The sequence below is a fragment of the Falco naumanni genome, chromosome 8, assembly GCF_017639655.2.
Source record: "Falco naumanni isolate bFalNau1 chromosome 8, bFalNau1.pat, whole genome shotgun sequence".
In the NCBI taxonomy this organism is placed as follows: domain Eukaryota; kingdom Metazoa; phylum Chordata; class Aves; order Falconiformes; family Falconidae; genus Falco; species Falco naumanni.
This window is the reverse complement of record NC_054061.1, coordinates 41,841,196-41,868,400: the sequence shown is the minus strand read 5'-3', so window position 1 is coordinate 41,868,400 and position 27,205 is coordinate 41,841,196. Positions and strand designations below refer to the sequence as shown.

At 38.2% G+C, this 27,205-nt stretch overlaps 1 protein-coding gene across 7 annotated transcripts in view; it reads left to right on the top strand.

Annotated features, from left to right (window-relative positions):
• Positions 1-27,205, top strand: part of FIGN (fidgetin, microtubule severing factor) — a 106,465-nt gene that overhangs the window by 47,947 nt on the left and 31,313 nt on the right. For 2 of the 7 annotated variants that reach the window (XM_040604092.1, XM_040604086.1), the window contains exon 1: positions 10,310-10,404. The exons of the other annotated variants lie outside the window; for them this stretch is intronic. In XM_040604092.1, coding sequence (XP_040460026.1) covers positions 10,332-10,404 — 73 coding nt within the window. In that variant the 5' untranslated portion in view covers positions 10,310-10,331. Of the gene's footprint in view, positions 1-10,309; positions 10,405-27,205 lie in introns of those variants that run through there. 7 annotated transcript variants of the gene reach the window in all.

The following is a 27,205-nucleotide window of genomic DNA, read 5'->3' as shown; positions in this document are numbered from 1 at the left end:
TTTTGTCAAAAACTGATTTAAAATGAACTAGAAAATTGCCGAACCATCAAAAGTATGGGATGTGAGAAAGTTAGTATATTAAAGAAACAGTATCATGAGAAGAAGTGCCATTTTAAAAATGATATTTTAAGAAATTCACTTACAGAGAATAGGGCAAAATCATAATCCTTTATGAGCCCAATAAAGACTGCCTAGCTACTGCTACTTGATACAATACCTTTCTTATTGAACTTGGAAAAAATCTACTACGGAGGGATTTTTTTTGTGCAATATAGGTTCAGTTGGCTTTTAAACTTAAAATGGAAGAATGGTGATACTGTGATAAGTGTGCTTTGGACTAACCAGGCTGGTGCACAATGCTGTGGACCAGCATGTGCACGCAGTAGCGTACCCATGAGCAGGGCTGGTGGCCCTCAGCCAGGGTGCTTTGGTTTGACGGGCTGTTACTGCACCATGGGCAGCCTATGAGGCTTGGGAGTAGACTTATAGTATTGCCTGTTTTAAAGACAGAAATACACTTTTTTTTTCTCTCCAGCAAGACTTGGGGATGTTATTTTTGCTTTAGGGACAGGCTGTGCAAGTAGCTGAACAGGAAGTAAATCCATCTTATTTTATTTGATGGGGCTTCTTGTGACAGGCCCACTGTGTAGGATGTTCATTGGCGTTTTGGAAGATCAAAACATGAGATGCCATTTTGCTTTAGCTCACTTGTTAATGTTTGTTTAAATAGTTAACTCAGGCATGTAGAGTACATACAAAAGATAAGAATGATTAGTATTTGTACTTTGCTTTGTATTTGTGTAGCTGGTAGTTCTTTTCAGAACTACCTGGTGATAGTAAGACAAGGTAAAATATTTGCATTTCCTAGTCTTCTTACCATGTGACTCCTTACTATTTCAGTCTATTCTTACATGTCCTTATTCGTGGTGTGTAAGTTACTGCAAGGGTGTGGGCTGTTTAATTTCTGGTAACATACCAAGCTATAAAAAACTTACTATGGTGTGTTGGAAATACAGATTTTTACACAAAGTTCAAATGCAAGAGAACACCGCTCTTGTTTTATAGGAAAACCTGCCCTTAAAGGGAAAAACAAGTTTAAAAGGCTTCCACCTGAAACTGCAATCTAAAATGATTTCGAGCACCACCTAGGAGTGTTGCATCTGAAGCATGAGGGTTTTTAAGTCAGTTGGCTTTGCTTATTTGATAATACTTTAGGGAAAATCCAAGTCCTGTCAGTGTTGGTAAATTCCCATTGACTTCAGTGGACAGAGTTTAACTGCTAGTAAACAATTACTCTCAGTGGTCTGTGGCTGCTCAGTGGTGCTTCTTTTCCCGTGTCTGCCATGGTGTCTCTGGTTTTCCACTTCTCATGAGGGAGTCAGCATGCAAATCCCACGTAGCACAGAAGGGCATTTGCTGGAAACACCTGCACTGAGTCTGCTCTGAGGAGAGGTCGGCATAGCTAGAAGGAGTAGGAAGACCAGAATATGTTTCATAGTATCGTCTACAAAGCTATAGTATTGAAAGTGCATCTCTCTTAAGCAATTTTAAGCTGAAATTATTATATTTCAAAATATATTGTTTACACTTTTGATTGAATTTTACCCATCCTGTCATCTTCAGCAAGCATTAAATAACTTGAAAAATCTTGCAGTCTGTGCTCATTTATAAACATAGTGGCTGTAGTTAGAAAATAATTACAGTACTCTTCCTAAAGCACAGCCTGCTTCCCCATCAAGAAAGCCCTTGTTTCCTTATGAAAAGACTTTTTGTTGTTATAACACTTTTTAAAACGTACTCCTTATGAGCCATTTAAGAATCAGAAAAGGGTTTGGATGTGTTTCCTTCCTTGGGAGCCTGAGTATACTTTTCACCTGTCTCTGCACCCTGCTCTCTTCTCCCTATTACTTGGAGAAGGCTGTCTGAAACCATGTCCTCCCACCTGCTCTGCTCCTCTGTGCCCAAGTGCCTCCCAGAAGCAGCAGAAGGCTTTTCTGGGAAAGGTGAGCCCAGCTGTTTTGGCAGCCTGCTGCTTTAACAGCTGAGACCCAGCTCTCTCCTTTGGCATAGACAAAGCAGATGTCGTTCATCAAAATACATTCACCACGGTAAGCATGGGAAAATAAGCCAATGGCCGTGCGATATGAATAACTTGAAAAACTGCAATTATGATTAATGCTTCAAGTGCTATTTACTTTAACATTTGACCAGATAACGCTGCTAATTTCTTTCAGCTCAATGTGAAATTTAGAGCCTGATTGTTCTAATTGGCAGAAAAGGGAAAGCCGCCAAAAACAGACACTGATTTACCTCCCTCTTGATGCTGTTGACATCACTGAAGTTGCACAGGATACTAAATGTTAAAGAAAGTTACTTTTGGGCTTTGGCTTCTTTTTGCAAACATCCATCTGATCTAAAAGCTCAGAATTTAGGTTCCTCCAAGTTAATGCTGTGAAGCAGACAAGATGAAAAAAAATCCATTAGCTCATCTTTCGCAGCTCTGCAGTGTCCTGTGACTTTGGGGATAGTGGCTTAATTGATCTGTACAAATTAAAATCACAGATGAGCCAACCACTAGAAAACAGCAGTAATGGCTAAAAGAAAAGACACCTGTGAATTTGATATGGACCATTTTAAGTATCATAACCTATAGAAATAACATATGAAGCGTTTGGAGAAAGTAGTTCAGCTCTATCACTGAACATCTTCAGGCTTAGACACTTATGAAGATTATATACTGACATGAGAGTGGACTGGTCTAATCTAAAATCCATTAGGCTACCAGATCTGTCATTAAATCAGTAAAATCCACCTCTTTGGTCCGTAGACTGGTGTGATGCATGGATGTCAGAGTGATGTCGGGGAACCTCTCACTGCCATGAAGATATTTATCATTGTAATAGAGAACAAACTGAAGGCCCTCATGTAACATACAGCAGAGACAACAGCCTTGATATTCCTGTCCCCTAAATCTTTTTCAAGAAAAGGAAATTGCAAGTACTCTTGGAAGCAGCAGGAGCAAGGGGAATGGCTTTTTTCCCCCCTTTGTCCCTCCCGAGAGTATACCAACCTAATTCCAAAAAATTTTATTAGGTCTTCTTTTACTGAAACCTTTGCAGTCTTTAGTTTGCAAAATGACTCTGTTTCAAATAGTACTTTTGTAAGAAATGGTATGGGTTATACATGGCCTAGTTTACCCCTTTGCTAAGTATGAGGCTCTGAAGATACTTGCATTTTGTCATCCTTTTTTTCTGCACCTTTTCTTCAGTAAGCATTAAAAAAAGGAGTGAAGTCTTAGAAAGAAAAAAAACCTCCTGATGTTAGAAAGGGTGTGAAAATAGTTGAAGAATGTTTGGGGGTGGGGGAAAAAAAACCAATAAAAAAATGATACACACACACACACCTGTGCACTCTCTATTAGGATAAGTTTTCACAATATCTCATGAGCAATCACCTGACTCAAAATGTATTCTAGTGCAGCCTGTTTAATTATGTGTGTAAGCAACAGGATTGTTAAGATCCAGGGAAAATTTTAATAACCTTTCAAAAATGTAACATAGAGTTTGAGCCAGGTGGCTTCCTAATGTGAATATTTTGTATAGATATAATCTGATGCACTGGTGCTGGCTGGTGGTACTGGTGGTGTTGGCTGGGGTTACGGGCTGCTGTTTGCAGGCAAAGGGACAGAAGGAATGGTAAGAGCGTGTGTACCTTCTGTCAATTAAAGCTTAGCTGCATATTTCAAATGCTTATAAAGAAAAAGAAAGACTTTTTGGTATGGGTTTGGTCAACATGAAGGTCAAGATCTCTTAAAAGTGATGAATCTGGAGTTAGCCAGCTGCCAGTTGACATTATTTCCTTCATACTCTCAGACAGCTAAAGCAATTAAAATTTTGGTGGTTGTTTATGCCATATATGTTGCTTAACACATTACCCGGTTTTCATATGACCCCTCTTCAGCAAGGCTGAATTGTAGTGACTCCTTATTTGCATGTGTGTACATATTTTTTACATTATTAAATATTAAAATTTCAACATCACTTTCCTTTTTAGGTTTATAACAAATGCCCATCTGAAATTTTTATGGCTTATGCATCTGCTAAGGAATGGTATCTACTGCATACTGGTTTAGCCCAATGGGCATGTGAAATGATATAGCTTAGTCCTTTTTCATTTCAATTTGTCTTGTCTTGCTTAGGCTGTGGGTGAAGAGGGGGAATGTGGACAGTGACACTGGCTTAACTCATTAAGCCAAGGTAATTTGGTTGGGTAGCTGAGCCTTACCAAGGCCAATCAGTGGAATAGCTTGGAGAGAAGATCTATCAAAGGACAGACATTCTTGAAGTAACTTCCCAGTATTCTCCAAGCTTCCCCCCATCCCCTTTTTTTGTGTGTGTGTCTGATTTTTGCACATTTCAGGACTTGCATGGCAACACTTTGGTAGATTGGAGATCTGTTGTTTGGGGGAAATGAAGGAAGAGGGTGAAGAATGCCTCTCCTTTCCTCAGGCTCCTTTTTCTGTGTCAGCCTCCTATCTTCTTTGCCAACCTTGGTTGGTTTTGTCACCCTATACAGAACCCACTGGTGGTGTTATTGCACAACACGCAGCAGAAAGGGCTCATTTTATTCCTGCTTAGCACTGCGGATTCACACCCTACAAGGCTTCTAGTTGAAATCCGGCCTTAGAGATCTGGCTTTCTCAGCTGGGGTGGCAGGGAAGGCTAACAGTTTCCTTGGCTGGAAGGCATCAAATTGGATAAACAGAAAACCGGGGCCTGGAGAGTGGGAAAGCTCTTGATGGTGATTAGTTGTCATCCTGCTTGTCAGAACAAATGAAGAAGAGGAGCACAATGTTTGCAGTGTTTGAACAAGCCTCAGAGAGCAAATTAGATGGTAAACGTGATCATAATTTGCCTGCCTTTCTTGAGATTCCCATGGTGCTATTAGTGTTTTTCTTTTTTCAGGTAAAAAAGCTTTAACACACACATACTTCTGTGGAAACTGAAGTGCATAAGGTTGTTTACAGATGTGGCATGCAAAGTTTTTTGTGGTTTAAGTGATAGTGCTTATTGTATCTACATACTGCAGGCTGGTGCAAGGTGTGTAATGCCATTGGAAAAGATAATGTATTTCAATATTGCATGTGATGTGGAAAAAAAGATGCAGATACTATCTATACAAGTATATATTTAGATAGGTACACGTATATAAAATAAGGTTTTGCCTGAGCTATATATTGCACTTGGTTGAGTACTGTTGATAAGCCAATTATGGTATTTTTTGGAAAGGTATCTGGAATGTAAATTCTTCTGTCCTATTATCCTGTGATAATGTGCAGTGGCAGGCTGTGCCTCTTGCTGAACTGCCAGCACACCTAAGGTGACTACAACTGTTACTAAATAAGAAAAACAGCACTTCTGTGTTTTGTGTGTACAGAAACGTGGAGTAACCTGTAGCATTTAGATAATGAGTTTGGGGTAGAGATGGAGAAATGCTACTTACAGTTTATTTTACACATGAAAGTATTTCACACATAGCAGAAATCATTAGTGTAAACAAGTATCAATTAAGAGAACAAGTATGAGCATTGTTGGAGAAAAAGGTAAAAGCTGTGATGTGAAAGGCTCTCTTGGGCAAAGACAGATGACTGACAGTGAAAAGATTTAAAGTATTTTCATTGCCTTGCAATGAAATCTGAACCTGTGGAAACTAATAAAAATTGACTGAGCTTAATTAGAGCCCTATAGGAAGCAAAAACCCTTGTCTAAAACCCCAGTGCTTGGACTGTCGTTTCTCTGATCTGTAGTTACTCAGCTAGATAGAAGAACATCAGACTGCATCCAAAGTAGGAAATTTCCACGACATATTGTAAAAATAAATAAATCAAAGAAAATAAATTGTAACAATAATTGTGGATTCACTACATCACTATGATATAAAGGGTAACAATAAGAGAATGTAAAGAGGAGCATATTTTTATCTCTTTCTAAAATCATTTTGCTATACCAGGCAGTTCAGACTGGTTGTGCTGCTCTCTATCAAACTGCATTTGCCTATGCATCTCTCTTCTTCATCTTTTATCCATCTTGGTAGGGACTCACTGGTAAAGTACCCTGCCAAAGGGCCAAGGCTGGAGTGTCAGCGTTACCCAATGTGAAACAGAGAAATTATATCCTAAAGCAGAGAAGCTCAGTTCTTGCACGCCAGCTCTGGCTGGCTTTGGTGCACAGAGCTTTAGGAATTGCAGTGGCTCTTGGAGTTTCCTTTAGAAATGTGCCTTGTTCTGCATCATCTCCAGCAAAGCTCTGTGATGGACATAGATATTCTTTATTGATCTACTGGGCCTACTTCAGACAGAAACATGTACTTTTTTTTGTTCCTGTGTATTTTGGATGAGCTCAGAGCAGTAGAATAAATGAAGAGTGTTCTGCCTCAGTCGCTGAACAGTGCCAGGTATTGTATTGTGCAAATACAAGCTGGTAAGTGGATACTTTGGTGGCTGATGCAGGTTTAACCAGTATTTTAATACACTGAAGTTCCGGTGAATCAAATTATGTATATAATACAGCTGGCAACATACTAGTGTATTCCATATTAGTAATGCACAGTGACAAGCAATTAGATTTCATTTTTCTTTATTGACTGTTTGAGGCTTTAAAATATTTATTTGGCAAGTTTGTGTCTCCTTTTTGTTATTTTTAAAGATATGAGTACTTAGCAGGCTCATACACTAATGATTTTTAAGCTGTAATAGAAAGCACATAGGATATGAACAGTGATGTGAAATAGATTAATTAAAATCAATGTTATTTCAATGACTACTAATTGAATTATTAATGCTTGGATCAGGGTTTTTTTCCCCGTTTTGTGATTATTCAGCTTGTTGGCTGATGTATGCATTTCTGTTGATGAAAGCCATTTCTCCATCTTCCTTGGTTGTTTTGGTTTTTTCCTTCACTCCTGCCCCTTGTTAAAGGAATATGTTATCAATACCACACAGGAGATAGGGACTTCCTTATAGCCAATTTACTTTTCTCAGTGCTGTCTCTGTCGTCTTTTCCAATCAGGAGTACAATAGCACACAGTCTATTGTGGAAGTAGCCTAAAAGCTCTTCAAATGAGCTATAATCAGAAGTGGGCTCGGCTGGCATCGGGAGGGCTGTGGTGTGAGCCTGGAGCTGGAGCGGGCTGTCAGAAACCACTGAGCCCTGGTGCCCAGCGCTACCTCTGCAAGCCCACTGCTGCTGGGCTTCCACCCTGCTGGCCCCCTGTGCTTGGGTGGGTGCTGGAGAAGGGCCGTGCAGAACCTGCTGCTTAGCTGCGGGCTGAGGAAAGTGGCTCTCTTCTCCTCTTTGCCCTGCCTGCTATTAATATCCCTTCCCCCAGGCTACTGGATCATATGATTTCAGCTGAAATAGATTAAAAGTTCCTCTGTTTTGATGCCAACAATAATATGATAAATTTGTTTGCCAGTTCTGTGGTTTTGTTTTTAGAACTTGAAGGGATAAGCTCAGGGTCCAAAAGAAAGACTGTTATCCTATTGAATTTAGAAGTGGCTTCCCCGACTCCCCGCTATTTTAACACTTACATTTTTTAATAGATTATTTTCTAATAATATAATTCACCTCTTAATTCTTTTCTGTGAACAGAACAGTTTTGTGTGTGTGTTTGCCCAGAGCAGAGGAGACAGATCTCTTGGGTTTTCTGGTCTGTTTTCAGGAAGCCCAGTGTGGTAACTGGCCAAGATCGCTGTTTTTGCAACAGCAGTGCAGGGGAAATCAAACACCTCTTTTTCCCTATAATTAACAAACATTGTCCAGAAAGCGCAAAAGAGTTTGAAAGGATTCCTGGAGTGGAAGATTGTCAACAGGGCCTTGGCAAATGAGCAGTGATTTTTGGGACTGCCGTGGAAGAGCTGCAGCTCATACTATTAAGACCTTTGGGGAAAACATGTATGGCATGAGCTTCCAGTGCGCTGCGAGTACCAGGGCTGTTACAGTATCTGTAGCACATAAATAGGAAAGGACAACAACTTGGTGCATTATGGATTCCCAGAGAAGGTAATGCTTTTGAACAACATTTGTTTAAATATTATTTGTTGGATTACAATACATTATCATGGATTCTTAGAAACAACTGAGCTATACTTCTTTTCTAGTCAGGTTTGGTCTTCAGTTGAAGGCATTGTACATCTCAGCAGTAAAATACAATGTTCCTATCTTCAGCAGTATCTGTAGGACTGTCAGCCAGGTGCAGCAGGGCTTTTTCCCTTCACTGCAAATCAGCAGTACCTATTATTTTAATTATTTATTACAAGTGCTACTTATAGGAACTGCATTAGCCAGTAATATGTTTTGCATTTCTGTAATGCTTTCTGCAGCAGTCTGGAACTCTACAGATTTGTTATAAAACATGGCTTAGATTGGAAAACATTTTGGGCAGTGACCAAGATAATTAAATTGTTGTTGAAAGGCAGATCTGTTACCATCACAGATTCTGAGTGGAGAAATTCTGAGACTCAGTGCCTGTGTCATAGCACTTCCAGTGGACACAAAATATCTTTCACATATATTCCTTCACATACCCTTTCTCTTAATCACAGAACTGCAGAATCATTTAGGTTGGAAAAGACCTTTGAGATCATAAAGTCCAGCCGTTAACCAGAGGACTGCTATGTCCATCACTAAACCATGTCCCTAAGCGCCACATCTATGTGTTTTTTAAATACCTCCAGGGGTGGTGATCCTACCACCTCCCCTGGGCAGCCTGCTCCAAGGCCTCACCGCCCTTTCAGTGAATACTTTTTTCCTTATAGCCAATCTAAACCCCCCCTGGTGCAACTTGAGGCCATTTCCACTTGTTATCTGGGAGAAGAGACTGACTCCACCTGCCTACAACCTCTTCTCAGGTAGATAAGGTCCCCCCTGAGCCGCCTCCTCTCCAGACTAAACAGCCCCGGTTCCCTCAGCTGCTCCTTATAAGACTTGTGCTCCAGACCCTTTACGAGCTTCATGGCCTTTCTCTGGACACGCTCCAGCACCTCGATGTCCCTCTTGACATGAGGGGCCCGAAACTGACCGCAGGATTTGAGGTGCAGCCTCACCAGTGCTGAGTACAGGGGGGCAATCACTTCCCTAGTCCTGCTGGCCGCACTGTTTTGAATACAAGCCAGGATTGTCTTCCCCATGAGCCAGCAGTCAACCAGCACGCCCAGGTCCCTTTCCACCAGGCAGCTCTCCAGCCACTCTTCTCTTGTGTGAGGTTGTTGTGACCAGAGTGTATGACCCTGCACTTTTCTTTGTTGAACATCATACAATTGGCCTTGGCCCATCAGTCCAGCCTGCCCAGGTCCCTCTGCAAGAGCCTTCCTGCCCTCAAGCAGATCAACACTCCCCCTCAATGATCATCCCTGCCTCGTGGGATGCTTAAAATTCTCTGGACATGCTTATGGCTCTGCTGACAAGCAAGAAAGGGTTCATGAGAAGTGTTTTATCCAAGTATTTATCTTTTCTACTTTTCCTTTTTTCTTTTCCCTTTTTTTCTGCCCCCACTGATCTCTGTATCTGTGTTGCTTGATTTGAGTGAGATTTCTGGTATGTCATGTAACAAGATTTTAGTGATGTCTAACCGTTCACCTAAGTAGTTTTTCAATACTGCTATCAATTGTAGGAGGAAGGAATGTAATGTTTCTTCACATTGAAGAAAATATTCTTACTTTGTTTGGTAATAGCACTGGGAACAGCTTGGTGCATTTATAAAGTATCTTATGACTTGCCACTGATGTAGTGGAATGGGATTAATCGGTTCTCCAGAGAAAAGAATTAAATGACTCACATGTGGGACTTGGCATAACACAGTGTCCAAGTCCCAAATCTTTTCCTGTTAAACCTCAGTTCCCAATAGCCCTTCCACAACATTTCTCTGTAGATACTAGCTAAATACTGTCAGTCTATACTTTCATCCAACCCTAAGGATCCCAAAGAACTTGTTGTTTAAATGGGTTATCCATATTTGAATAATGATCACTTTACAAATACTTAGGCAAAGAGTATGAGTTACTACAAAAGGTGTACCCCACTGCTTCTCAGTTAGATAAGACAAGTTGTTTAGGAATATCGAGGGTTCAGAATTCCTTTGTTTGAGTCTCTGATCTACAACATTCCTCAGATTATGTTCTGATAAAAGTGAGAAAGAAGATTTGACTTCTTGACCGGCTGGTATAAAACTAACTTTCAGCTCAACCTCAAGCCATTTTCACTCTTCCCTTGAATTCTCTTTTGCCGAAAGGTATATTTTAATGAGCGGGAGTAACTTGTTGTATACATCTAACTATGGATTCTTCTTCCAAGCTTCATCTTAAGAAGGATGGAATTGAGGAAGAGAGACTAAAAGATTCATCTTGGGGTAAGGGAACTTATTTTTCTCCTCCTTCAGAGTTATTTCTCTCAGCTTCGAAGCTACTGTTCCCATTCAAATACATATGAGTTTCTCATGATTTGAATTTGATGTGTTTAATAGAATTTTAAAAGGGAGGAAAAAGAAGGCGTCCTAGATCATCTTCATTTGAAGTTAACAATCAACAGGAAATATTTCATGTGAAATGTCTGGTTTGTATGTCAAGACGTATCTTTGTAATATTATTTTTTACTTTTTATGTCAAAGGAAGATTTTATTTTTGTTTTTCATTGCAGCTGGGATGATAACTGTTTCAGGCAGTACTTGGCTGGCTTCTTCAGTGTCTTGTGCTGAGCCTCCACAAAAAAGACAAACCTTTGAAACTTGTTGGTTTGTTGGTAAAGTAATTCATGATTCAGGTGTACAGATTGTCCATTAAAGACTCTTGCACTTGGGACTTATTCCGTCAGGTGCATCCTCTCATCACAGGGATACAAACAGAATGATTGGACAGTGTAAAGCAAAAGGTAATTCTCAGTGCATTCTTCTACTAGGCTCTGCAAGACAAAAGCTCTGAGATTCATCAACATGCTATTTGGATTGCTTGGTTTTTCCATCTTTATTGGTCCCCAGTAACTAATGTAATTTCTGTTTAAAGTATTTTATTAATTGTTCTCTCTGATGATGATGATTCCTTTCCCCCTTCTCTTTTTTGGAGATACTTTTTACTTCTTCCCATCTGTATTGGGTTGACAAGACACGGGGTAGCCATGCAAGAGAAGATAGAGAAGATTTTTTTACCTATATTTTTATCGTCTTTGAGCTTGGGGATTGGCTCCATCATAATTCACTTTGTGTTTATTGAAAAGATTCTTTATGCCTTATAGGCTTGTAAAATTAAAAAAATAATATTTTTTTATTATTAATGCAAGGCTAAATAAAGGGGAAAACACTTCAGGTTTTGGAATAACTGTGGATGGGAAAAAATAATAGAGAGAGGAGACTTATAAATTCTTCCTAGGCTTTTTCTGAGAAATAATTTTTCTAAAGTAATTTTTGGTCTTTTATGTCTCCTCAGCTATGGCAGAACGCCTAAGCTTTAAATTGCTTGTGGTAATGAAAAGTGACATCAGGTGAAACCAGAAGTCAGCAGTGGGACTAATGGGGTATTTCATGGGAGTCTGGTGTCGGTTTACAGACACCAGAAAGAGTAGGAAACAGGTTTGTTATGAAAGGTTAAGAGAGTAGCATGCGTCCTTTTGAAAACTATAGGTAAAGAAACTAAATTTGTCTTTCAAAGAAGGATATTAAAAGGCTGCTAACTGTTACTTTGAAGAGGGGGACACGTTGTAAAGCATGATATGATGGTGCTCCAAAAGGCCTGTTTGGACCTCATCTTTTTTTTTTTTAATTTTTATTTCTTGTCTTGCTGGCATGAAGTAGCTACTGTAGAGAGTCGATGAAAGAAGTTAAAGCTGTTTAGTCATATTACTGGAGTGAAGGAATGAAAGTAAATAATAATAATAATATAGTTTTATGGTTTCTTTACTGATTATAACTGAATGGTGTCTTTCACAGCATTGAATCAATACTCTGGGTCAGATACTGCAAAATGATTGACTCCCAGTGTGATTCCAGAGCCAAGGCGGCCAGCAGAGGAGGGGAAAACTGTATAATGTACAGAGGGAAAGTAGAAAGTCAACGAGTAAAAGAAAAGATGCTCAGTAGATGCTTCCTTTGGTGACCTGGCTCCCTTTTAGAAATATTCTACACATACACAGCTGCCAATTGGAGACTAGCTGATTAGGATAGGATAGGTTTCTGCTTGGTAGGAAATACTGTCTTTTTAAAAAATGACAGAAATTGTGCAAGCATTTCCTACAGCAGGAATCTGGACGGATGAAAATATGGCTCCTGATGATTCAGCATGAGCAGCTTTTCTAAACTCTAAGTCACCGGGATAGTTTTGTCTTTTCTTGGAATAATTTCGTATGTTAAATTTTTGTTTTAGTTTCTCTATTTCAGTTTGTTTGATAATGATTTACTGTCTATTTCCTTTGTCTTACATCTTGTCTGTGAAATTCTTAATTGCAGATTGTCCTTGGCAATAACTGGCATTTGTCTTAGTTGTTCCCCGCAGTTGTCAGTCCAAATGCTTGTAGGAGTTTACTGATACCATAAATGTTTCTGCTCAGTCACCAAAATCCTTACTGGAGGTTGGCAGATAATGCTGTCTCTGCCATCAGGCTTTCTCCGGCACCTCAGATTTAGATAGCTTTAACTAGTTTTCTCTTAGGGACCAGAAGATGAGATAAATATGTTTATCCTTTTTGAAAAGGAGGGACAGGGAATCTTCTCTGAAATGCAGTGATATCTCATTCCCTCCCCAGACCTAGTAGCTCCCAACATTCGATACCCAGCAGAAGCCAAAAATGCTATGGTGTTCTAATGTAACACACCTGCTTTAATGAGGCAAAAGGCTGACAGTAGCTTTACAGTCAGCTATGATCATATTTATTCTGTAGCTTTTCTCCTCTGGTGGTCAAAAACCTCTGCTGCCTCCCTGGAAGTGAGGCTTCTTCTGACAAACCTTATTACCAGAGTATATTTTATTCTTGTATCAGGATTGGCTTCCATAGTAACTCTAGTATTGTACCATTGCTAACTATTCCTCTCAAGTATCTCAATCCCTACTTAATGTTTTCAAAGACACTGTGGTTCTAGAGAAAGCATTGCAAAATTATTGGCAAAAATAGCATCTGGTGGGTCTGGAGAAGTATCCAGCTGCTTCTGACCAGTTCCTATCAGGGCAAATAGGAAGTACTGCTGTTGCCAGCAAGCTTTCTCGTACAGACCTGTATCCTTCTGGAGCAGGAGACAGAAGAATGACACCAGGTTCACTTACCAACTCATCACACTGCCCTTGAGGAACTATTACAGCTCAACAGATTAATCAGATAGATTAATACTCCAGCTCTCTGGTGATTATCAGAGGTCTGTTTTGATGGCTGTCCTTCTGGCACTTTTCCCACTGAAACCCTTTACCATGCTAAAGTGGAACTAATTAATTCTAGGGCAATACTGAATGGTTTCTTTCAGGTTAACAGTTCAGCCAGTTTATGTCTGGATGCTCTAAGTCCCACTGAGATACCTTAAACCAATTCTCCAGACAGCGTAGTAAGGTTACCTTACTGGATATACAAGCTTCTGAATAAGTGAGATCATAAATAGTTGTATAGTCTTAAACGTTTATAGTTTTGAGTTGCATGGTTTGTTTTTGTGTCACGAAGATGCCATGTTTGTCTTTTACTGAAGATCACCTGTATTTCTTCTGTAGTACTTTCAGATAAACAGCATTCTTCTGCACAGGGATCATAATCTGCCATGTGTTAATAGCACATGTCACTCTACTCCAGAAGTGGCTGTGTTGTGGTGACCACCTTTAAGATAGAGTATCTATCATATGATAGCAGCTGAGAGGCATGATGGTTGACATTCAACAATGAAGGCAACACTATGGAATTATGTACAATCTTTAGTCAGGCTTTCTGAGTTTTTGTAGCAGAGGCAATAATATATATTAAATTTGTAGCAAAGTAACAAAATAAACCTTCCTGCTTCTGTGATTATCAAATAACACTCCCCCTGTGATTGTCAAATAATGAAAATAATCACTGTATACTCAACCATAAAACTTTAACATTTTTTTTTCTTCCTGAGTGGCTAGGATTTAAGAGTTGAATGACATATGACAATGTTTCTTTCAAAATAATTTTGATTTGAAAACTAAATTCCATATCTAGACATATTCAAAATTTTTAAACAATGGTAGAAGTAATCCAAATTTTGGCATCCTTTGGGGAGCCTATAATCTGCTAATTTTTCGGTGTCTTTCCAGGTTGTGTTGAAAATACTTTCCAAAGTTCTGATGGCCTAGTCTAAAGTTCTAAAAATTGATTGTATCTCTACAACATTTGAAAATCAGCTTTTTAAAACATGATTATGAAAAATATTATTCTTTAATTAGTTCCAGAGGAAATGTAATTGTGGAAGACTTTACCAATGTGAAACTTCTCCAAGGAAAAGCATTTTAAAAGAGCTGGTTTGGCAAGCTGCCATCTTGATTGCTAAACACTAATTCAAAAAATTCCAATTTGACTTTAGGGTAGGCACATTCCTACTGGAAAACACACAAGGTTTTGCAGTGATTTATATACTTCTTTTGCCAACTCAGTGCTGTGATGCTCAATATCTTGAAGAATGAATTCTCTAGAATTAGGTACTTGGTAGCCTTGAGCACCTCTTTGTTCTCTCAGGTTTTGTGTTTAATTGATGTGCTACTTATTTTTGAGTAGGTTCTTTATTTTTATTGTGCTGCCATTAATAATTTTGTTTCTTATTCCTTTTCTTTTTATTGGAGCATACTGCACTTGACTTGGAGCTCTTAGCATATTTATTCTGTATTAGATGCTAGGGTAGCAAAAGCCAACCCCAAAGGGACTCTGCCATTTCCAGTTGTGTCTGAAATAATCTCTATACTGCTGTGAGCAGGGACTGTCCCCAAAAGCACTGAGTTGATCCTTGGGTTGGGGAAACAGTATTAGAGCAGTTTGATGATTAGCCATAACTGAGTAGCAAAAGGACAGGAAGGTCTTGAAGAAGATGAAGTATATGATCCTCCAATTCAGTCTGCAGAAATAACGGTATTCTTGAGAAAATTTAAAGTCATGAAAATTCAGCCACCTCTAATCTCCACTAGATTGACAACAGTATTTCTAGGTTATGTACCAACTGTCTGAGACAAGGCAAACTCTGTTTTTTCCCTCAATATTGGGAGGGATCAATATATACGTACAGAATCTCTCCTCAAAACCATCTGAAACCTGTATTCCAGAAAAAGCTGGGATCATTTGGCAAAGGTGGTGACACTATACTGGGCTTTTCTGACTGTTATCCTTCTAAATTATCCAAAACAATGGCTAGTTCCATGTTTTACCCCATTGCAGGTGATATGGCTGCTGTACTGATGAAGTTCCATGTTTTACCCCATTGCAGGTGATATGGCTGCTGTACTGATGATTGTTGTGTATTTGTTTGAGGTTGTTGTCCCCATTCTGGTATGATACATCTTCTCTGTTCTCACAATCCGTAAAAGTGGCTACAGTCCAAGAGAAGTTGAATAATCTTCTAAATCTCCTAGCAATGTTGCTGGGAGAAGAGGTCCAGTCTTTGTACTTCTTGCTTCTGGTATCAGACTGCAAGGGAAATAGCAAACAGTTGATTTGAGGTACTACACTGTATTTCTGGAATGATCAGAAATTCCAAAGTGATTCACAAAGAGCAAGTTGGATTGGAAGTGACCTCTGGATGTCATCTAGCCCAACCTTTTCCTCAGAGCAGGGCTAATTCAAAATGATATCAGGTCAGTCAGGGCCTTGTCCTGTTGAGGTTTGACAGTCTTCAGGAAGGAGATTCCCCAGCCTCCCTGGGCAGCCTGTCCAAGGGATCAGCAGTTCTGAGAGTGGTATCCATACTATGCCCTTCCCTTCAGCATGGCCACCAAAACATATGCTTGATAATGACCAAAATTTCACCTTTTGTGGTCGCATCATATATAGGAATACTAGACAACAGCTAAGATGTGGTTTGCAACGCATGATTTTCAAAAGTACTTTTTTTGGCAGGGTTGGGGAAGCACAGGTACATAACTATCATAGCACATGGTAGTGAGAATCAGACACCTCTAGCTCTAGCTCTGAGGGGATCACTTTTGTTGTTCCTTCTGGAAATCCTAACGGAAAGGTGGAGAAAAACTGATGCATAAGCACTAGTTAGTTTCTGAAGGGAAATGACAGTAGTAGCACATATTTGGTAAAGTGAAGAGATTGCCAAGGGCAATCATTGTTTATTTGAGGTTCTTGAAAGGTTCTTCAAGGAAGCAGAGGAATTCTTTAGAGGGAGACATGGGCGTGTAACTATGGATTGGGAGAATTAATGAGATAATAAAATAATTAAGAAAGGAGGAATTTCACGTGAGGTTGTCAAATTTGACATAACTGATAGGAGATGGAATTTCCTAGGTTATACTTGAAGAAGAATTCATTCAAAAAGTGTCAATTGACCAATAAATCATTTCTGTTGGAATTGCAGAAGAATTTTTTAGGTTCCAAAAGAGAATTGTGTTTGGTTTTGTATGTGAAAAGATCACCGTATAGTATGCCAAACTATGTATAAATGTTGGCAGCCAGGACTCTCTGAACAACAGCTGTTTCATCACTTTAAGCACTGGCATCTTTGTGCACTACTGTGCAGTGAGAGTTTTATTTATTTGTATTTCAGTTGTTTTCTCTCTAATTTTAATGTGAGTTTTCCAAATTTTCTGTTTCTCTTCTTTAATTTGTATTTTATTTCCTCAACAACTTCATTTTTTATAAGCTAATATCAGCAATAATGCAAATATTTGGGTAAGAGGTTTGAGTACCTTTTATTTCTGGACATCTTTACTGCTTTCTCTTGTATTTAATCTTTCATTTCTTCCCCTTCCCTGCTATATTTCTGTCAGCAAAAAAAGTTAAATTATATGGGATATGGTATGCCTGTTGTCCTCTGATTTTTTTTTAGATGTTTTCTGTCTTCAGAAGGGTTGCAGTGAATTTGATTTTGTTTCTGCTCTTTCAGATGAGAAACTACCATAGAATATATCCGCAAGAGTGATCACTGTATTTTTGTGGTGTGTGTGTGATATTCTGCAGCACAGATAATGCTATGAACACAATGCTACATCTATCAGTGAATTAAAATTTTTGTCATTTTAGCTTCCTCTGTGGATAGCTTTTCTGCAATTTCTGTTACGGTCCCAAACTTGTGACCAGGGAAGAGCTGAGTTTGCAGCTCAAGTGTATGAAATCACTTGTTTCGTTAGGAGGAAAGGTAATTTCCAGGCTGTTTCTACTTGATATTTTTAATTATGTCAATTTGTAGCAGCTCAGAGAGCCTGTTGGATTTGGTGGAGACTGTTGTATTTACAGTCAGTGTCGGGGTTACCAGTAAGGTGCTGTTGTGGTTTAACCCCAGCCAGCAACCAAGCACCATGCAGCCGTTTGCTTGCTTCCCCAACCTGGAGGGGTGGGGAGGAGAATCGGAAAGGAATGTAAAACTCAAGGGTTGAGATAAGAATAATTTAATAATTGAAACAGAATAAAACGGAAAGAACAACAACAACAATAATAATAACAGAATGGAAAGGTGGGGAAAAGGATAAAATCCAAAGGAAAAGGGAGAAAGGAAAACAAGTGATGCACAGTACAGCTGCTCACCACCTGCTGACTGATGCTCAGCCAGTCCCTGAGCAACGATCCCCCAGCCCCAGCTGACCCTGAGGTTTATATACCAAGCATGATGTCCCATAGTATGGAATATCTCTTTGGCTAGTTCAGGTCAGCTGCCCTGGCTGTGTCCCCTCCCAGTTTCCTGTGCCCCTCCAGACCACTAGCTGGCAAGGCCAGAGAAACCAAAAACTTCTTGACATGGTATAAACATCACCCACCAACAACTAAAAACATCAGTGCGTTATCAACGTTGTTCTAACATCAGAGCCAAAACACAGCACTGTACTAGCTACTAAGAAGAAAGTTAACTCCATCCCAGCTGAAACCAGGACAGTAGCCAACAAGCCCACCATGGAATGGGAGTGACATCCATTGTCATGTCTCCTGTCTTGACTTGCAAGCAAGGGAAGTACATTCACTTGTACAAGTTAGTGTAATGTAGGAGGTTGTATGCATACGTATGTAAGAAATTACCTTTATTTATGGGAAGAAGTCCTTCTTCCATTTTGAACAGACAGGCTGAGCAAATTAGTTACAGTTTTCCTTTAAGTAAATGTCAGATTGATGCCAGTTTTGCCTCAATCAAATGGTAAAACAGTTATTATTGCAAGACAAGGTGATTTCTGTTCCGCTGACTGGTTGTCCCTCTTGAACATGACTTCAGCTGTTCCTTTGAAATTCCCATGGAAAACTTTTTAGTTTAACACGAGCTAGCATTTGAAAAATATTGATTTTTTTTCAATTACCCATTGTATTGGTAAGGTAGGGCAGATATTAGTTAAATGTGTCACAGCAATAGTTTACTTTTCCCTTCCTTGCTGTGCAGTACGATCCATGCTCTTTTGTGGCATTCTCTTCTGCTTGAAAAGCTTGACACTAAGTGGATATATATTTTTAAATATAGACAGGAAAGCTATTATTTTTTATTTAGCTTTTACTGTGTAATGGAATTTGTGACAAGGTTATTTGCTTCAATATAATTTTGTGTACTGATTAGTGTTCTTTGGAAAGGGCCTTGAGGCGTGTTGCACGAAAGACGCTATATAAGTAGGGAATGGAAGGGTAAACGACCTTCATTTAAATGCAGTCAAGTAATCATTATCAAAGTTTTAAGCAATTTGAACTGCCTAACAGGAGGTATGATGACAATAATTGCCAATGTCCTTAAAGGACAGCTGTACCCATTTGATCACTGCCACATGCTTGAAGTTCATAAAAGGAAAACCACTTTCACAATCTCTAAGCAGTATCTGAAGATATCCATTTTAAAAACAAAAAAAGCAAGCAAGCAAACAAAAAACCCCACAACAGAAATAACGCATATTACGAAATGGATATTGTGGAGGTCTCTGCATGTAGCTTAACAGAATTTTATCATACAGCAATGTAGGTGCCAATGCTAGAGGGTATGAGTGAATTACTATTAGTTAAATAAGGAAAAAAATATGAAAAAAGTGCATTAGTATTTAAATAGGAATGAAGAGGCAGTGCACATCTGAAGAAAAATGGTGTTGCCATGTAAGTGGAAGGAATGCTGGGCTCTGCAATGCTGTTCTGAGCTTAACCTTTAGGTGATGGTAACTGGGGACAAGGAAGTGAGTTATGCTGAAGAACGGAGCAGAAATGTATTATTTCTATTTACTCCTTTACTTACCCAAAATCATCTTGAAATATACCCACATATGGACAGAAATGGACTTTGCCCATTCTCTGAGGTAAACATAAAGGAGCTAGCCCCAGTTTGGAAGCAATAGTTCGTTCTTTGGCGTGGCTCTGTGCCAAGTTAATATTTCCTGTCTTTCTCTTAATGTTCTTATCACTATCACTGGCATAGTCCCACCAGTTTTCCACAGGCTAAGAAGAGCTCTGTAACCCTTCTGAGATGGGTATATAAAACACAAAAGGGCCTAGGGAAAGTCCAGTCCCCTACTGTCACTATATATTATAATATAAAATGATAAAGCTGTGTCTTAACATGAGCTAATTATTTTTGTCCTTCAGGACTCTGGTTGGCTGTTCAATAATGTTACTGCCCTGGGAGTTACAAATCTTCTAATTTGCAGCATAAATTTATTTATAGCCGGTTTATACTTATTTGTTCTTGTGCCAATGTTGTCTTTTTGACTTAAATAGTTCATCTCCAGTGTATATGCTTTGCTGACTATACTTTTACAGAAGAATCATATTCCTATTCAGTCTTGGCAGGGTAGAGCAAGCCAACGTCTTTTATTCTCTGTGAATGTACAGTCTTCATTCCCAGTATCATCCCTATAGCCCTTCCCTGTTTTTCTTCAGTTTAAATTAATCTTCCTTGAAGAAAGTAAGAATTACAGTTCTGGTGAGGTTTCACTGTGTAATGACATTAATACTTCTGGGGGGAAAAAATTTGCCTGTTTACATTTTACAACTGCATAGCTTGTTTACATATTTACATTAAATTAGTTTGTGAAAGTCCATCTTTAAATCAGCATATGCATTTCAGGTTTTTCCTTTCCCTTTTCTTTGTGATTAAGTTTCAAATTGTAGCAATTTTTTTCATTATTAACTCATACTTCATACTACTACTTTCTGTTCATTAGCTGTGTTTACATGGAACACGATATTTTAGCTGTTTGATATTTTGATTTTTCTTTCCGGTAGTGGTGCCTCCTAATTTTGTGTAATCTGCAAGTTTCCACTGTGAGCTCCTACTTTTTATGTCATAATTGTATTCAGTAATGAATTTAAGGGAGTTTTGCTAACCGATCTCTGAGGAGCTTTGTTATCAAGCTTCCTTCAGTTCAGTGGATCTCCTTTCAATACTGTCTGTTGTTATACCCCTTTTAGTATTTCCTTAACTAATTTACTGTCCTCTTACTAATTTCTTTCTTTCCAGCTGTTAATGTATAAGGTAACCTATCACATATTTGCAGATGTACAGTTAGATCATTCAGTGATTTCCTTTGCTTAAAATAAGCTATATTATCAAAGTAATTACCTTGGCATTAGTTACCTTTGATAAACCTATTGTGAACTGCATCCCATTTTTATATTTTATATATATATAAACTTTGAACTAATAGAAGAACTATTGTCTGGATCAATTCACCTCTTCTGCCTCCATAAATATCAGTGCTTCCCCCCTGATTCCCTCTAGGTCCAGATAGAATGTGGGAGTTTTAATGCGTAATTTCTAGGACTGCTCCAGCACATATAATTTTTTTTTTTTCTGTGTCCTATTATTTTGACATGACCAGAGTGTTTTATCCAACATATCCCTTTTTACATCTTCACAGTCTATGACTTCATCAGACACCCTTTTCCATCTATTTTTGTTTTTCCTAAAGAACGCATGCATTTCGGTATCTGTGTTCCAGTCCTGACTGCTGTTTCAATGTTTTTTGCTTTCCTGCAATAGCTCATTCTACATCCTGTAGCACTTCAAACTTCTGGTTTTTTTTAAAAAAAGCAAGTCAGAGCAACAAACCTTAGAAGTATTTCTTACTGATTGGATCCAGTTCCCTAATTAGTCTATTCATGAACCATGCCATCTAACTGATGATTATATGCATCAAAATTGCTATTTTCTTCTAGATGTCCATCGTATTTCCCCCCTCTGTTCTTTAAATGATTATTGTGTCCCTGTTTTTTTTTTTATTTCCCTCTTTCTTTGAATCAAATCCAGATGTGGAAAATATGTGCCTCTCCCAACAGTCTTCCTTTCTCTTTTATTTTACAGCTAATATGTGCATAGATGTGCACTCATTAATGAAGGAAGAATAGAGATCGCAATAGAAGTAGGGAAATAGTGGACACATGCAAACTGTATTGCAAAAACAAAACTCAAGATTTGCCTTTCTTAAAGGGGGTCATCTTCTGTTTTTTTGAGAGATTTTTTTTTTTCTCTTTTGGACATAATTTTTTTTAAACTATAAAAAGTTTCAGTGCAGACTTCTGGAAAATTTGGGATATGTCTCACTTTAATTGACCTACTATGAATGTTACACATTAAAAAAAAAAAAAAGTCTAATAAATAGGAAGTCAGCATACATATTTCACTGTCATTACTAAGAAACTTAATGTCAGTAACATTCTTGAAAGTTTTGCTGTTCCTCTGGAGTCTCCGAGGCTACATCATATAAACCAAGTGGAATCAGGACATACACTCAAGTGGGGGCTCAAGACCACTAACCTCCATACTGTACCATTTGTTCTCAAGGCTGGAGACTGGGATGTGGCCCACTAGATTTGTTAGCATAATAAAGTTATTTCTGGAGAGAAATAATATTTGCCAAGTAAGTTCCCATCTCTGCGTCTCACAGGAAGTATTTTTCCCCCACAGCAAGAAGTGAGAAATGTTTGTTTTCTTCTTAATTATCATGAATGACGGGTAGTAATCATGGTGGGTGAGAAGGGTTTGGGAATGAAGTTTTATATCTGAGCTGTTAAATTTCTCAGGCTTCAGCCTGCTTTGGAATCAGTTGCTCTGAGTAACTGTGCAGAATGGGGAAGAGGAAGGAAAGTACTTTGCTTTTTCTGAAGTGAATCACTGTCCCAGGCTCTGTGTGAGAACTGGGATTCTTTAGAACTAGGAACGTCGCTCCAGCATCCCTGATAAAAACACACTGTCCTAGTTTTTGTTCTTTCTACAGGCTCACAATTATTCTCCACAAATGGTTCATATCAAAGTCATCCTCTTTGTACCTTACAGTCTTTACTATGAGAAAAAGTGCTGCTGTCCTCTCTCCATCTTCAGGAGGCCCTCTTCTCTGTCCTCTCAAGGTATAAAACCAGCCTGTTCTAAATGAACAACTTTTGCATGGAGAGGGAGGGAAAAGGGGAGTACTTTTCACTAGAAAACAGTCCAAATTTTAGGATGCATCTTTGAACTGAACAGATGTTGCTTCAGCCTCCTGAGATTTTCTCATCACTGTTACTCAGCGAAACTGTATTTATAAGATTATTTTAGCATCAAAACACAACTGCATTTAATTCCACTGGATTGCGTTTTGGGTACTTGGAGCAGACATTGATGTGTGTATCGGCTCTGCAGAGTTCTGAAAGAGATTTAAGAAACAAATATCACAGAACAAGCATGCCAAAATAAAAATACAATTATAACTCAAAATGTCTTGTGGTTTAGGTTGAAGCAAGAAAAGGAAAGCTAATAAAAGAAGAACATATGTGTATTTTTAGCCACAAAATTAGTTTATTCGTTTTTCTATGCCACAGTGCTACATTATCTCATAGAACAGGTGAAGAAAGAAATACTGTGGAGAATACTTTATATAAGGACATTTTTTACATGTAACTAATTAACAAACAGAGTTCAGATGCTCACAGTGCTAACACAGGTATTTTTAATAAGAAAATTGGTGCAGAAAAGCACCAAATAACTAGAGTAATGATGAATTTTTTAACTCCTACTGGAAGTATCTTTTTCAAAGGAAAAATAGCCTAAGCCAAAAGGTTGAAAATTGTAGAAATGGAAAGCAAAATTTAAAAATAACATTCTATGCAATGTCATTACAACTTTCTTTTTCTTTTGAGTTCCTGTATTTGGGGAGTTTCTTTTTATATTGAGGAACTTTCTGCTGCGTTATTTACTAGTTTTGCATCTTCTGATATACTTAGCAATACTGCAGATAGAGATCAGATAAATACAAATAGAACTTTTTCACCATTCTCTATTATGTTATATATGCTTACAAAACAACTATTGTCTTTGCTTCACTGTGCACTACCTATAAGAATGATCTTGCTCAAAGTGAAAACTCCCCCTGATTTCAAGCTGCATAAAAGTCAGTGTTTTTCAATGGGAAGCTGGTGATGATGTTGAGAATTAACTGCAACCGGAACTGCAAGTGCTCATTATTTCCTTAATTTGTACTTGCTGTGAAAAATTTGTATTGTCACACTTAGGCTTGATGGCATTAGGCATAACTTTGACTTTATAGAGGGCATAAAAAATGTTGAACAGATAAATATGCTTCATTTAAATCATAAGTTACTTTGTTGAAACTGAGAGTATAGCTGTGTTGTTCTTTTCCCTGGTGGTACAGCTGTGAGGTAAGAGTGAAAAGAAATGTGATCCTTAATTTCCATGTTAGCAAAATCCTTTCAAAGACTCAGTTACAGTCTAAGTAAGGTAAGCGGTGCTTTAAATTGATGTAGTTTTCCTCAGTGGTGAGGTGAAAGTGAAATTAAGCCCAGTACTTTTCCTGTAGAAATGGCTCCTAATGCTACAGTTATAAGCTAGATGTCATGAATCAGCAGATAGATAAGTCTGTAGAATTGCTATGCATGAAACAAGTTATCTTATTTAGCCACATGTTGAGACTAACTCCATTTCTTCCTTGCATGTGATATTTTGCTAAGCAGTAACTTAATTTTAATACACAAAGTAGTAAACTGCTATCCTTTGGAATCAATTTTACAGAAACATTTAGTCAATGCTGTTTGGAAAGAATAAGTTCAGTATAAGCTGTCATACATTAATATCTAAGTTATTTTCTGGACCAAATATATCGAAGCATTAGTGCATGCTGCTTTTTCTGAAGTATCTGCATACATTTTCCTTTAGACTATATCTGATCGTTTTTCTGATAGGCTGGATAGTGCATGGATGGCTTTTATGTGTGAGTGGGTACATTTTATATTACTTAGAATAAACAAGGTTACATCTTAATAATGCTTTAATAGGAGTTTCATTGATTATGTGTCACTCCTGTTAGTTCATAGGAGTTTCTATTAGGCATTTACCTGGGTGCATTTTGTGTGATTATGGCAAGCTTTCAGTGGTTGCACTTCATTCATTGGCTGTACTTAGCATTATCTCCTTTTTTATTTTCATTAATCTGTAAGATTCTGTGTTATTTCTCATGGAAGTTTACAATGGTGATGGGAATATTGCATAAGGAAAAAAAAAAAAAAAAAAAGGGAAGGAAACTTGTGCCCTGTTACAGATTGTAGTAATACGTGTGTGCCTGTTTATTTGAGAGAATATTAATTTTTTTTCTTAGGCAGCCATAGTCATTTCAAAATACAGCATGGAGTGCAGCAGTTCTATCAGATACTATATGTAATATGGTCACATAAACCTCTCAAGGCATAAATCTTCAATGCATGAGAGTTGTTTTATATCCCAGGCTTTCTAAACACTATACTAACTATAGAGACTGTATCAATCTGATCGTTTGGGACCAGAATTACAGAACATAAGAGTGGAGTGCTGTGTGAAAGGTGAGATCTCTGTATTTGAATTTTACTTGAACTGATCCATAAAGTTATTTTTAGAAGTTACATTCTCATAACATCTACATAACCTGGTTTACTCTAATCTGATTTTTCCAAGCTTTTTAAGCAGTGCTGAAAATTACTTTAGGGAATAGATTTGCTTTCAAACTGAGTTTTCAGAATAAAGTTCGGGTCATTGTGTTCCTTAAGAGATTGGCTGAATGCCACTAATAGTATGTTGTGACTGTTTTTAAATCTGACAGTTGGCTACAATACACTTGAGTAACTTCCAGCTTTATTGTCAAGCCAAGGTATGGTTTCAGTAGAGATGCTATCTGGCATCCACAGAAGATATTATCGTCAGTTAGAAGTAAGATGCACTTCATCATTTTTTGCAGGTTTGCTCATTATGTTGTGCCCTGCGTTTGAATTAAGTTTAAAAAAAAAAGTAAAATTAAAATGTCAAATTGCAGTTTAGTAGCCTTTGAGGTTTGACATGAATATCAATAAATAAACAAAGCTTATGGAGCACATTTAGTATCTCAGTTTAGAGGGTGCTTTAAAATATGTTTTCAGATAAAAATAATTACATTTCAGAATTAGTCTCATTGATCTGAGAAAAGGCAGATTTGTAGATGTAGATAATATCCTTTATTAGACTAGTGGCTATAGCTGGAACTGTTGAAGAAGTGTTTGTTTAACTATTCCATCTGGTTCATTAAAAGAATATTCATTATCATTACTTTTTGTGTAATATGGATGGAGTCAAAGTGAAATTCTGCACCAGCATGTTCCTCGTTGCTGAGAGAACAAAATATCACTTCCAAATGTATTTTTTTAAACACTTCTAGGAGATCATGCCACTGCACAAACAAGGAGCCTTTGAGATCTAACCTTCTCAGGCAGTTCTGTTTCTGCCCAGTTTATCTTCTATTAGCAGAACAATAATTAATGGGATGACTCTTTTTTTTTTTTATGATGCATTACTTATAAAATATTAACACTTGCTTAACTGTGGGCAATAGATACTCTTTTTTTTTTCCTGTTTTTGGAGTCTCAATTAATTTACCATTCTGAATTACAAAAGTCAGTGTTGCTTAAAGCATATACTACTTTATTTTTTCCCTACAAAGGTTTAGTTATTGTAGAGTAAGACATTAGGATGGTGGATCTACACAAATACGTATGCACATCAAACCTGGTGCTTTCCTGATATGTCCATCCATGTAAAGAGAATAGTGCTGAAAAACAATTGAACTGATAGTTGAGCCTAATAGCAAGCTACCATGCTCTATGCTGTTTTTAATCCTGTGAATTTGGGCTGTATCATGTAGGTCTTCAAAGCATTAAGCATTTGTGAACCAGTTTATGCAAGCTCATGAATATCAGAAGTCAAGAAGACTTTAAAGGTATTCAGGTACCAAGAGACACAGATTTAGAACCCTACTGTGGTTTTGAAAATCACTACTTTGTGTGTTGAGGTCACATGTCTGATCTTGTCTTCAGCAGCTGTGAGCCACTCCTTGGATGGAGGTTGCACATATCTATCAGACCTGATGATTTATCAAATGCAATCTTTTATTCTAAAGGGCAGCCAACTTCATAATGCTTGCAGCTGGAGTTAACGGAGAGAAGCAGAATGGTGGGGCTGGCTACCTCCCTGACATGGGTTTGATTCTGCCCAGCTCATGGTGTTGGCACAGCTAGGACCTGAGGGACCAGGGGCTGACGGGGGTGACCTTTGGGTGACAGGGGCAGTATGGCTGACTGAAGAATAATGTGAAATAATTTGCAAGTCTGATTTGCTGTTCTTGCAGAGTGGAAGTTGGTGGGGTGCAGTTTCTAATGTGAATTAATGGTTGAGATGGGGGCATTTATACGCGAATCCAGAGACAGCTTCACAAGCCCATCTCTGGCTACCATGTGTGGCAGCAACAGCAAAGATGGTTACACCTCCCATGTAACAGCAATATATTAAAATTTATAGCTTTTATTTGTAAACTCACAGATCATGTGCCACACTGTGTAAAGTGTGATTTTTTAGATATTTTTTTTCTTCTGGTTTAACATTCAAAGTTAGTGTCATCCTAATTAGTTTCCACTGACAGAATAAATATTGTTCCATCTGTGCACTATTACAGTCAGCAACGGAAGGTTTAAAACACTTGAGCAGTAGATGTCAAGTAGTCTGTAAAGGGACTGGAAAGCAACTAATTTTGGATTATTTTGCATATATCACCATTCAAGAAGGAGGTTATAGGAGCAAT